Source organism: Vicia villosa, linkage group LG3, assembly GCF_029867415.1.
Source record: "Vicia villosa cultivar HV-30 ecotype Madison, WI linkage group LG3, Vvil1.0, whole genome shotgun sequence".
NCBI lineage: Eukaryota > Viridiplantae > Streptophyta > Magnoliopsida > Fabales > Fabaceae > Vicia > Vicia villosa.
Window position 1 is genome coordinate 62,218,099 of NC_081182.1, and position 11,225 is coordinate 62,229,323.

Consider the following 11,225-nt stretch of genomic DNA (forward strand, 5'->3'; position numbering starts at 1 on the left):
ATATGACGTCTCTGAGTACCATCTTTCTATAAACGCAGATAACATATCATGGTTAACTGTAACATAATCGATCTTGCACAAGTGTCTCAACCTATATAGTTGCATCATATCCTGAAACCCCTTCTCAAAAGGCTGCGGCAGACTCATAATCTTCCTTTCATGGTTAATGCATTTACAAGCATCATAGTCATGCAAAAAAATAAATCATCATCAGAAACTTCAAATATTATAACAAACATGTTTTTAAAAGAATGAATACAATTGAATTTTACCTCTCGGTTCTAGACATGTCTAGCATCACGGTTCGGGTATAAAGGTAACAACGATAAGTCGGACGAGTCTCCTACGGGAAAACAAAGGGGGAGATGCATAAGCCCTAGAAGTTGACGCCTCCGCATCAACCAAGCTAGAATCGACCGATGCTTGTGATGATTGAGCTTTTTCCCTCCAAACTGATGTGTGATGATTAAGTTTTTTTACCTTCGAATCGATATATATATATATATATATATATATATATATATATATATATATATATATATAGGGGTGGCAAAACGGGCCGGGGCCCGCCGGGCCGCCCGCGCACCCGCCAAAAATTGGCGGGTTGGGTTGGAATTTTAGGCTCGCCGCTCGCCAAAGCCCGCCCCGCCAAAACCCGCCGCCCGCCATACCCGCCTCGCCAAAGCCTGCCGCTCGCCAAAACCCGCTCCTCCTCCAAAACTCACTCTTGTTTAGTTAATTCTAGTAATTGCAATTCTTGATGGTTTATTTTATACATTTATTTATAAATATATGTAATAGTTTTTAGAGTAAATTTGTTAAAAAATTACTTTTATAAAAAATTGTTTTAAAAAATAAGTGAAAAGTTTAATTAAAAGGTAAAAAAAACATATTAATCTATTAAAAAAATATAAATAAAAATAGGCGGGTAAGCCCGCCGCCCGCCATCTTGGCGGGGAGGGTATGATTTTGATGCCCATTTTACTTAGCGGACATGCCCGCCCCGCTCGTTTTTTGGCGGGCATAAGGCGGGGCGGGCGGCCCGTTTTGCCACCCCTATATATATATATATATATATATATATATATATATATATATATATATATATATATATATATATATATATATATATATATATATATATATATATATATATATATATATATATTGCACAACTCAGTCGTGCCTTAATCTATCTTACTTATGAGCCATAATGTTTATAATTAAACCACATAAGTATTATACATATGAAACACAATAAAGTGAAGTCAAACTATGCAGACAGAAAAAAATCTGGAAATACATCTTCGGATTCTTGAAATCAAAACGTTGAAATAATCTGAGACATCTGCGTAATTTTCTTCAACTCAAAATCACAAAAATGGTGAAAATGCAATCTATTCCAACATTTAAAATATTGCATTAATCATTTAAACTACCTATCACACAACTCATTTAAATAACTTTTTAAAACTACATATGACATAATATAATGTTCAATTTCTATAAATGTATACAAAAAAAAATAGAAAAATAAAAAAACTTATCAAATGTGAGTTTAGTTTGATGTTGAGTGAGCTCTTTGATAGATTAGATGTTGATAGTGGAAACTTTGAGAGGTTGTGAGAGTTTGTGTTTTGAGAGAATATTTTGAGAAGTGAGGAAGGAGAAGAGTCTAACGCCTTTTTGATTAAAACAGTGTCGAAAAATGCATAATTGTAGGCTACACAAAGATGCATTTTCGTAATCATTTTTGACATTGTTTTAAGACCTAACTCAAAAACAAATGAAGCCAGGATGCATTTTCAAATTTAATTTTAATTTTTCACTGGTGGGGAAGCAATACTTAGGGTGCCTTAACTAATTACCAAAATTAATTAAAGGTGGATTGGGCTTTAATTATTAGCACACTCAAAGATGTCCGGCCCGGCCCAATAATTTAATTAGAGGCGAAAGCTGTTTCTTTTCACTCGGGGTAGCACGGGAAGACTGTGGAAGAAGAAGAAGAAGAAGCAATGGAAGACGCAGAGGAAGAGCAACGTCGTCGTTTGAAGCTTGAAGAAGCCCTTGAAATCCAATCCCTCAGACGCATCATTAGCGCTTACCTCAAGTACAATCATTCGTTCCTTCTCCACTCTTCAATTTTTCAACTTTATCGTAAATTATTATGATCCATTGAATTTTGTTCGTTTGGCATATTCTAGTTTGATAATACTCGTTGTATATTTTTGTTTCCATCATAATATTCAAAATTCAATGTTTACGTGTTCAAAGGTGTGAGCTTTGTAGTTAAAGTTTGATTTTGTAATCTCCATAGACATAGTTCAAAATTCAAATCCCTTTGAAACGGTTGTAAAATGTTACTTAGTGTCATAGCCAATTGCTCACTTTTCAGATAGTTAGTTGAATTTTGAAATCTATAGTAATCTGTTTTGAAATCTATAGATACACATTCACATAGTGTGATTCACTGGTTATCACTTAATACCGACTGCGCATTTCAATTATCGCGATTTTCTATATTTTTGAATCCTAATGATAAAGTAAAAATTGAGTATTTTCTTTGCTGTTTTCTGATGCAGCTATCCTGACGCCGCGGATGAGGATGTTAGAAGATATGAGAGATCTTTTAGGAAGCTTTCACCTACTCATAAGGTATTTGTCTCTTCTGAATTTGCTTGATATTTCGCTATTGATGCTTGAGTAAGACATGTATTGTTATTTCTAGGTTCTTTTAGAGTAATGATATAGAGAAAACTTATATACAGTTATGTAGGTCCTGTTAAGACTGTTCACCTTTTATATTGATAGGACATGTAAGCATCAAATTTTATGAAATTTAATGTCGTCTACCATTTCTTTTAAGAATCGTCATGTTTGACTTATGAATGAATCCTTCTCGATTCCCAATTTATCACTTTGAGGGGTGAAGTTTGATATCTAGGTTCCATTAGCATTCATGCTTGCTTCGACTTTTAAAAAAAAACATCATGTGGGTCAGCCTCCATGTTTGCAAGTTTGCAGCCCCTCACTGTAGTACTCCTAGGAAACCATGAACAGTCAAAACACCATCACTAACCTTTGACCAGCACCGCTATAGTCACCTTAAGAGACTCACATACACAGATTGAATGTCTTCTTCCAACACCAATACGAGTCTCACAAATAAACATCGCCCCCACCGCTCTGGTTACCACTTCCCCTCGACTCTTGCGAGATCAGTGTTGTCAATGGCGGAGAGGCAAAATCCTGCTATACCGGCCAATTTGCGGTGCCATTATAGTGGATTATGGCGGAAAGATCCGCAATATTGGCCGATATTGTTACCATTGCGGTGAGCCCAAAAACCGCCATGTATATTAGCCATAGCGCCGCCATGACCGCAATTTGATAACACTGCACTAGATATCCCTTACACCTACTAATTGTTTGAAAAAATATTGTAACCAGACATTGTCGCTCGCACCAACTACCCTGTTCTCCGCCTCTTATGTCATTGGTAAGTCAGTAACATCAAACTTGCTAGACAAGTTTTCAAAGCTTTGTCGCTCGCACCAACTACCCTGTTCTCAACCTCTTATGTCACCAGTAAGTCGGTACCATCAAACTTGCCAGACAAGTTTTCAAAGCTATGCCAGTTGCCATCCACTACGTCGTCACATGCCGCTCTCAAACTGTCTTTTTTTTCTTAGTCTTACGGAATACTGATGGTGTCGTATGAGATGGAACCACTGGGTCATGTGTGCTGTTGTTATAGGAGAACAGTTCCATCTGGATGTAGGGTAGTGTTATCAAATTGTGGCGCCATGGCCGCTATGACCGATATACATGGCGGTTTTTGGGCTCCGCAATGGTAAATATCGGCCGCTATTGCGGATTTTTCCGTCATAATCTGCAATAACGGCGCCACAAATCGGCTGGTATGGCGGGATTTTGGCTTTCCGCAATGGACCGCCATCCTCCATGGACAACACTGATGTAGGGTACTGGACCTAAGTTTCGTCCTAGTAATATACCTCAGTGTTCTGTTACTTCCGACTTTTTTGGGTCTTCCTAAGCTTGAGCAAGATATGTTCTCTTTGGTCAATTCAGACTGTAGAATTGAACTTTTTGAACTCATACCCGATACTGTTTGACATAAAGATGCAAAACAGGAAGGGCATGAAAATTTGAAAATGCCTTGTGGATCTCACCTTGCCTGGATTGCCACTTGCTCTTATTCTTTTTGCATTAGAATGACTGGTTAACGGCACGACTTGGTAAATAGACGAGTTGGAACTTGCTTTTATACCATTTATATATAAGGAGAGTATGGCCGAAATTATGTGGCAAATCAGTCTATGATAGCATAAATTCATTCTATATACATGATTTATTAGAGGAATTATTACATTAAATCTTATTTAGCTCCTACATTAAAGCATTAATTGACTGTACAATGTCTACTGTCTAATAGTTTAATCAACATAGTTTCTATCTGTTCTTTTTTTGTTTATACATTGTTTCTAGGAGTTTCTGTTAATTCTTTTGTTCCCCTGTTTATTGTACCTTTTTTCGTGTGTTTGTAGGATTTGCTATCCCACTATCCTCAAAAGTTTGAAAAATTACGCAGGTACATTTTCTTAATCTTTTTCAATACTTAGCTTTTCTCTTTTTCTAATCTTATATTTAGAAGTTAAAATGCCGAGATACTTCTAAGTTGATGCTGATGGCACTTAGAATAGGGGATGAATTGGACTTGTTGCTGCATGGTTAACTTTGATTCTTCATCATAAAACCACATATGGAGAATTTAGTGGTTGAAGCCTTTGAAAGTGCATATAAATAAGCTGTTTTAAGCTTTTAGCTTTTGTAGAAAGAAAAGCTTCTCTCATCATGTTTTGAATGTTGCATAATGTTAAGTGACACACCAATATAGTATTATTCTGAAAATGTTCAGGTTAATTGTATTAGAATTTATATTATACTTATATAAATATAAATATAATTAATTCTATATTTGTATCTTTGTATTTATTGCATTCAATTTATAAACATAGATAGAGTCTGAACTATAGTCAAAACACTGGGTTTTCAGCATATGCTGACATGCATATACACTCTCTCTACATAGTATTTTATGGTGTAGATGGAGGCAGCTGTAAAAATCTGGTCATGCGGCGTCGGTGGACCTGTTTTCCTCTTATGATATAATGGATCATTTGATGTTTTACTTAATAATAGAGAGGCCGAGTTTGATTGAAAAATGGAAATTTAACTCGGTTTTGAATCTCTGAAATTTATGGTTTTTGGTGCCTTCTGTTGCGCAGGTGTATATCAATGAACTCTCATTTCATATTCGGCATGCTTCAGGTGCGAACCTATTCTTTCTGTGGCTTGCTCTGTTTTTATGTTATGGTAATACTTGACATAGACATGATGAACTTTTGTAGGCATTTGAACCTCCACTTGATATGAGCCAGGACATAGATTTAAGTGCAGATCAACATCCTGAATATGCCCAAAAAGATCATTTAGTCCATGAAGGGATTAATTCTTGTTCATGTGAATCAGCCCCGTTGAGAATAACATGTTCTGTTTCTAATCGACATGGTTGTGTGGAAGGCAGCAATGATTCATGCAGATCATCAGTACCGGGGCATCCCAATGAGGTTTTTCTTCTGCATTCACGACTCTAATTTATTAGTTTAGTACATGGACTCTGTGATGTTTTGTTGGCTCTATTATTGTTTTTTTCATTTAGAAATTTGACTCTGTAGATAACGACAGGAGGTGAAAATTGAGAGTCACCATCAGTCAAATACTGGTAATGGTAGCCATCCTTCAAACATGTTACATTCTAAAGAGACTAGTGAATGTGGTGGAAGTGCTATTGCTGATTCCAATGGAAATGTAATTTCTTCTTGTCTGTGTCATTGTCAATTTTTCAGAGTAATTGGATAACTTTACTGGTGGTGATATCTTCCTTCACTATGGCACCGCAGGACTTTTTTTTCTTTCAAAATTAATATTCATTTGTTCCCCCTCACCCCTAGACATGTCTAGGAATGGCATGATGAGACCTTGTTGCTTGCAGAATTTTAGTGCATGTTGGTTATTATGGCCTGTTGTTTTATGGAGGAGATGAAGGAGTTCCTATAAATGTATCTGCTTTCTTCGTCTTCATTCATTCTTCTTGTGTGGCCATATCCGGGCAAAAGATAATTCATAATTTTTAGTTTGACAGCTATTATATTCCTAGACAAAAGGCTTTGACAAAGATGTCAATATATGTATCAAATTCAAATTGCTAAGCAATTTTTAGTAGAGTTGTTGATTATATGCTCATTTGGTTAAGGTTTTGGCTAAAGCAAATGGGATTGTTTAGTGTCCCTATGCACTTTTTCTCAAAGCAATGATTTATAGCTTCCACTTAAACTCCATTTGAGAGCTTCCAAAATCTAAAACCGAACAGACTTTGTCTTCTAGGGTAGTTTTAATTTCTTGTAGATTATACTAATGAACATGTTATTAATCATATACCTGCCTTTTTTTAGCCCGTGTTTCTTTGTTTATTTTAGGTCACAGACACCTCATCACAGCAAGAATGGATGGACCCATCTTTTCAGTTTAATGTTCCTTTAGTTGATGTTGAAAAGGTATATTTATGTCCAGCATCCATTCTTTCTTGTTGTCTTTTGTTTCAATGCTGACATTGGAAGGATTTTGATTTTAATGGGTAGAGGTTTTCATGGATGAATCAATGGTACAAAATAGATAATGAGTCCGTGACTGGATATCACTTGTTAAAGAAATAGAGCAGAGGATGAGAAGAACATGAATATAGACTTGACACCTAAGGTTTGAAATTGAATGCTTGAGTAGAAGCGTAGCTGACTGCAGACATGCTTTAATTCATAAATCTGCTCTTTTGTTTAGACAAAGAACTACTGTTTAGTTGACCTCTTATTTTGCAATAATCTGATAGGATGCCTAGGCATATCTAGAAGAAATTGGGGACAGAAGGGGAGATAATATGTTAGTTAACGAGGAGCACTGATATCATGGAAATTTTGTTATAATAGAGAGGGCCGGGGGAGTGAATCATTCGTTCAGAAATATTGTTAGAGTTGGTTAGGAGAGTTTTCTTTCTGCTTAGGAGCTTAGTGCTCTGATTAGGAGTCTTTGACTCTGGTTTATCTTTCATTGTGTTGCTGTTAGAGCTTTTGCTCTAAATTAGTGGGTTCTATCATAAACAGGAATAGAGTCCGAGTCCTATGAGGCTTGGAACTCTTCCGCTTGTCAGCTAAACCCTTAAGGGAAACTTGGATAACAATAGAGTGTGACTGTAGCCAATTTGCCCTGTCAGTGCTTTGTGTTTGCATTATTGTTAGTATAAGGATTTTAGTGATGTGACGGTTCTCATATGGTTTCGCTGCTACTTACATGCAATTTATCACTCCTTTTGTCTCAGGTGCGATGTGTTATAAGGAACGTAGTTAGGGACTGGGCTGTTGAGGTACTGTTTCTGTTGCTACTTTGTTTCAAATATTCTAATTATGGTGATAATATCAAAATTTAATTTGATATCTTTCCCCCACGATTGTATTTTATTAGGGTCAAAAGGAACGTGATCAGTGCTACAAACCTATTCTTGAAGAGCTTAACAGCTTATTTCCTAATCGCAGTAAAGAGAGGTAGACTGTAATGTTCTTAATAGTGATGGACAACGCTTATTTGGACTGAAGATTGTTTGTACAATTTTTTTGGTTGCTAAAATCATAAACTTTCTCAAACAGTCCACCTGCTTGTTTAGTTCCTGGTGCTGGACTCGGTCGGCTGGCTTTGGACATCTCATGTTTAGGTGTGTGTCGATTTCCAGGCCTACAAAGTAGTTACAAATAGATGTACCTTTGTTCAATGCCTAGCTAATGCATCTTACTATGGTGCAGGATTTATCAGTCAGGGGAATGAATTTTCATACTACATGATGATATGCTCAAGTTTTATTCTTAACCAGTAAGAACAAGGGTTTTATATTCCTTGTTGATATTTTAATGTTACAAATTATCTATTGACAAGTCACAAAGCAAAGATTGCTCTTCTGATTTTTACATTTTTTCTCTTCTTTTTTGTCAATCAATTGGCTCTTTTGGATAACTTAAGCTGTGAAACTGCGGGTGAGTGGACAATACATCCTTGGATTCACAGCAATTGCAATTCACTTTCAGATAGTGACCAACTTCGTCCTGTTTCAATTCCAGATATTCATCCTGCCAGGTACATACATGGATTCTCTTAATAAAAACAAGTAGTTAAAAGGAAAGAATGAATGAAAAGAAAGGAACCATATTATGCGTTAAACAGTCTACCATGGATATTCCGTGAAAGAAATAGGGATAGGGATTTCTTGTAAAAGAAACATCTCTTCCTCAATGTTTGTATTCTAGAGAGCCTTCCTCTTAAAAGCAAATTCTAAAAAGAAGAAAACAAGAATCATGCTAGACCTGGTTGAATGAATTTTTTTCTTCATCCTCTAATGGGTTTTCCCTTTAGTGAATCATCTTTTGCTGTCTGAAGTGTCATGATGATGAACTACTTTGTTGGTTGGTTCACATCCTAGGGAGACGTTGGTGACAGTTTTCCAAATTAGTGATCCATGCCAAATGAAGTTTTTTTTTTTTTTTTTGGAAATAAAGTGTATAGTAGCAATTGCTAGATTGACATCCAATCTATTCTTATGCCAACTGGAATCACCGTCAATAATTTGCTGTCAGTAGTAGAAGCTCATGGAAGGAAAGGGAGCAATGATCTACGGGCTAAAGCCATGTTTGCTAATGGAAGGAAAGGGCACAATGATCTACTGGCTAAAGCCATGTTTCAGATGTCGAATTTTCAGATGTTCCATGTTTGCTCAATAAGGATTGACAACAAAGGCAGCACACGTTATATATCTCCTTTCTCTTCTTCTATTGGTTCATAAGCAGGATAGTTTTTTTAGTTATATAAGAAATTCTTTAAAACAAAGAAGACGATGATCAGGAGAGGTAGGAAAATTGCGACAAGTTTCAACATTTTTCCCCTCAAATGATATTTTTCATTCTTCATATTTTATATTTCTGCCAATTGATTTGCTTAAATAAACTAAATTGAATTTTGCTTCTATCCAGCTAGCCCCCTTGTTTAGATTCAACAGTTTTTCTGTGAGACACTGGAAATGAGCCAAATGAAAGGCTATATGATGCACAAAAGTTTCTCTTGGCCACAATATTTAATTTTGATACCTTGTCCCTTTATTAACTGTTGGGCTAAAAAACAAGACCTATTCATGTAATATTTTCCCATGATCAAATATAGAAAAAAGGGGACATGCATAGCTTGTATAAATTCTAAATCAACGATAGTTTGTTTGATATAATATATATCTTTTAATCTTACTATTGTTTTGTTGCAATGTGTGAGAGCAGTGCAGGAATTACCGAAGGTTTTTCCATGTGTGGAGGTGACTTCGTTGAAGTCTACAGTGATGCAAGCCAAATAGGTAGGAGAAATTATCCTCAACTACATTTCTTTCTTATTTGTTATTTGTTATATTATATAAGTTGCTCAAAAAAGAGAACCGAAAATATTAGTCTTTTGGTTCTATTTCTTACGCGTAAACTTTGTTCTTTTTTGATCCATCATGTAAATTAAGCCAATTAAGAGCATCACAGGATTTAAATTAAGATAAATATTAGTGAAAAGTTATTTGCATAATTAGAACTTAGACATAATAATTTCTATTCTAGACAAACCTGTATCTAATTATCAATAATATAACACCCTATCCCTATTGTAATTTCTGACAAGGCTTTACAATGGCCGTGCAGGTGCATGGGATGCAGTTGTAACTTGTTTCTTTATTGATACTGCTCACAATATTGTTGAGTACATTGAAATTATTTCACAAATTTTGAAAGATGGAGGAGTAAGTTCTTTAATCGAAATTCAAATAGAACTAGTGTATCTCTTTTTTCCTTCTTGTCCGTTTATGCTCCTGTTGCCGTTCCCATTTCAATATTGACCTTCATATTAAATGAACTTGACACCGTGACAGGTTTGGATAAATTTGGGCCCTCTTCTTTATCACTTCGCTGATACGTATGGACAAGATGATGTAAGATTCTTTTCCCATACAATAGCAATAGCACCATCCTATGTGTGATCTCTGTATTATCTAATTTGTAATTTGTTTGTAGGAAATGTCAATTGAATTAAGTTTAGAAGATGTTAAAAGGATTGCATTGCATTATGGATTTGAGTTAGAGGTAATCTCATTTGATTTTGATAATGCCCCTTCTATTTATTCCCGCGACTAATCATATTCACATTATCTTGTCACGCAGAAAGAAAGGACCATTGAGACAACCTACACAACCAATCCTAAATCAATGATGCAAGTAAGTTTTCACTTAGATCAATGATGCAAGAAAAGAAAGTTTTCACTTGGATCAAAATTGTATAGTATTGGAAAATAGTTTGTGCTGCTACACATCACCTTATATTATATAAGAGGATGTGTTTCCTTCATAGACCATAGAAATCATAGCAAATCATTAACAATGAACATTCTGAAAACTTCTGTTTCTATTTATATTTGCTAAAAGAATTGTGATCCTCTTTGCAGAATCGTTATTTTGCTGCATTTTGGACTATGAGAAAAAAATCGGCAACAACTCAGCAGCAAGTGCCCTGAGGCGGGGAGGCATGATTATTGTGACATAAGTTAATAAATTAATTTTCTTTACTCGCCAGACTCCGTACATTTCCTTGAAGAAATGGAGAACATTCCTGCATTTGTGAAATCTTGACAATTTGGATTTTATTGGAAAGTTTAATTTGTGACATTTGGTTAAAGGAATGTATATCATGAATATTTGTTTTTGACAGTGATATGCATGCCAAGTAAGTAGTATGCATTGTTAGATACTCTAGAAAAACGAAAAGTTCAATGTGGATCTCATTATTAATAAAACAATGAAATATATATTTTTATAATCTACTTTTAATATAATAAAGTAGATGACATATGAAATTCTATCATTATCCCTCTAATCACCAATTTGAGGGTGATAAACGGGGACCTAGATGTAATTGCATCTTCTTTAATATTTTAATTAATAAATAAATTTTTTACTAAACCATTTAATTCTTTACACTAACCCATTTAATTGTTTCCACTAAAGCACGTATTGAAAACATCATCT

At 35.3% G+C, this 11,225-nt stretch overlaps 1 protein-coding gene across 1 annotated transcript; it reads left to right on the top strand.

Annotated features, from left to right (window-relative positions):
- The first annotated feature begins 1,983 nt into the window (after nucleotides 1–1,983).
- Nucleotides 1,984–10,949, top strand: LOC131661643 (uncharacterized). The gene is made up of 18 exons (XM_058931248.1): nucleotides 1,984–2,110; nucleotides 2,583–2,655; nucleotides 4,569–4,612; nucleotides 5,310–5,352; nucleotides 5,433–5,651; nucleotides 5,770–5,892; nucleotides 6,561–6,638; nucleotides 7,454–7,498; nucleotides 7,597–7,676; nucleotides 7,779–7,843; nucleotides 7,932–7,998; nucleotides 8,146–8,259; nucleotides 9,447–9,520; nucleotides 9,849–9,946; nucleotides 10,076–10,135; nucleotides 10,218–10,286; nucleotides 10,365–10,418; nucleotides 10,646–10,949. Exons 1-18 carry the CDS (start codon nucleotides 2,016–2,018, stop codon nucleotides 10,712–10,714), a joined length of 1,470 nt encoding a protein of 489 aa, XP_058787231.1. The 5' UTR covers nucleotides 1,984–2,015; the 3' UTR covers nucleotides 10,715–10,949.
- The last annotated feature ends 276 nt before the right edge of the window (nucleotides 10,950–11,225 follow it).

Coding starts and splice junctions, on each gene's coding strand:
- LOC131661643 (XM_058931248.1), top strand. CDS start 2,016: ATGGAAGACGCAGAGGAAGAGCAACGTCGTCGTTTGAAGCTTGAAGAA. Junction 4,613..5,309: donor AAGTTTGAAAAATTACGCAG/GTACATTTTCTT, acceptor TCTGTTGCGCAG/GTGTATATCAATGAACTCTC. Junction 7,844..7,931: donor TTTGGACATCTCATGTTTAG/GTGTGTGTCGAT, acceptor ACTATGGTGCAG/GATTTATCAGTCAGGGGAAT.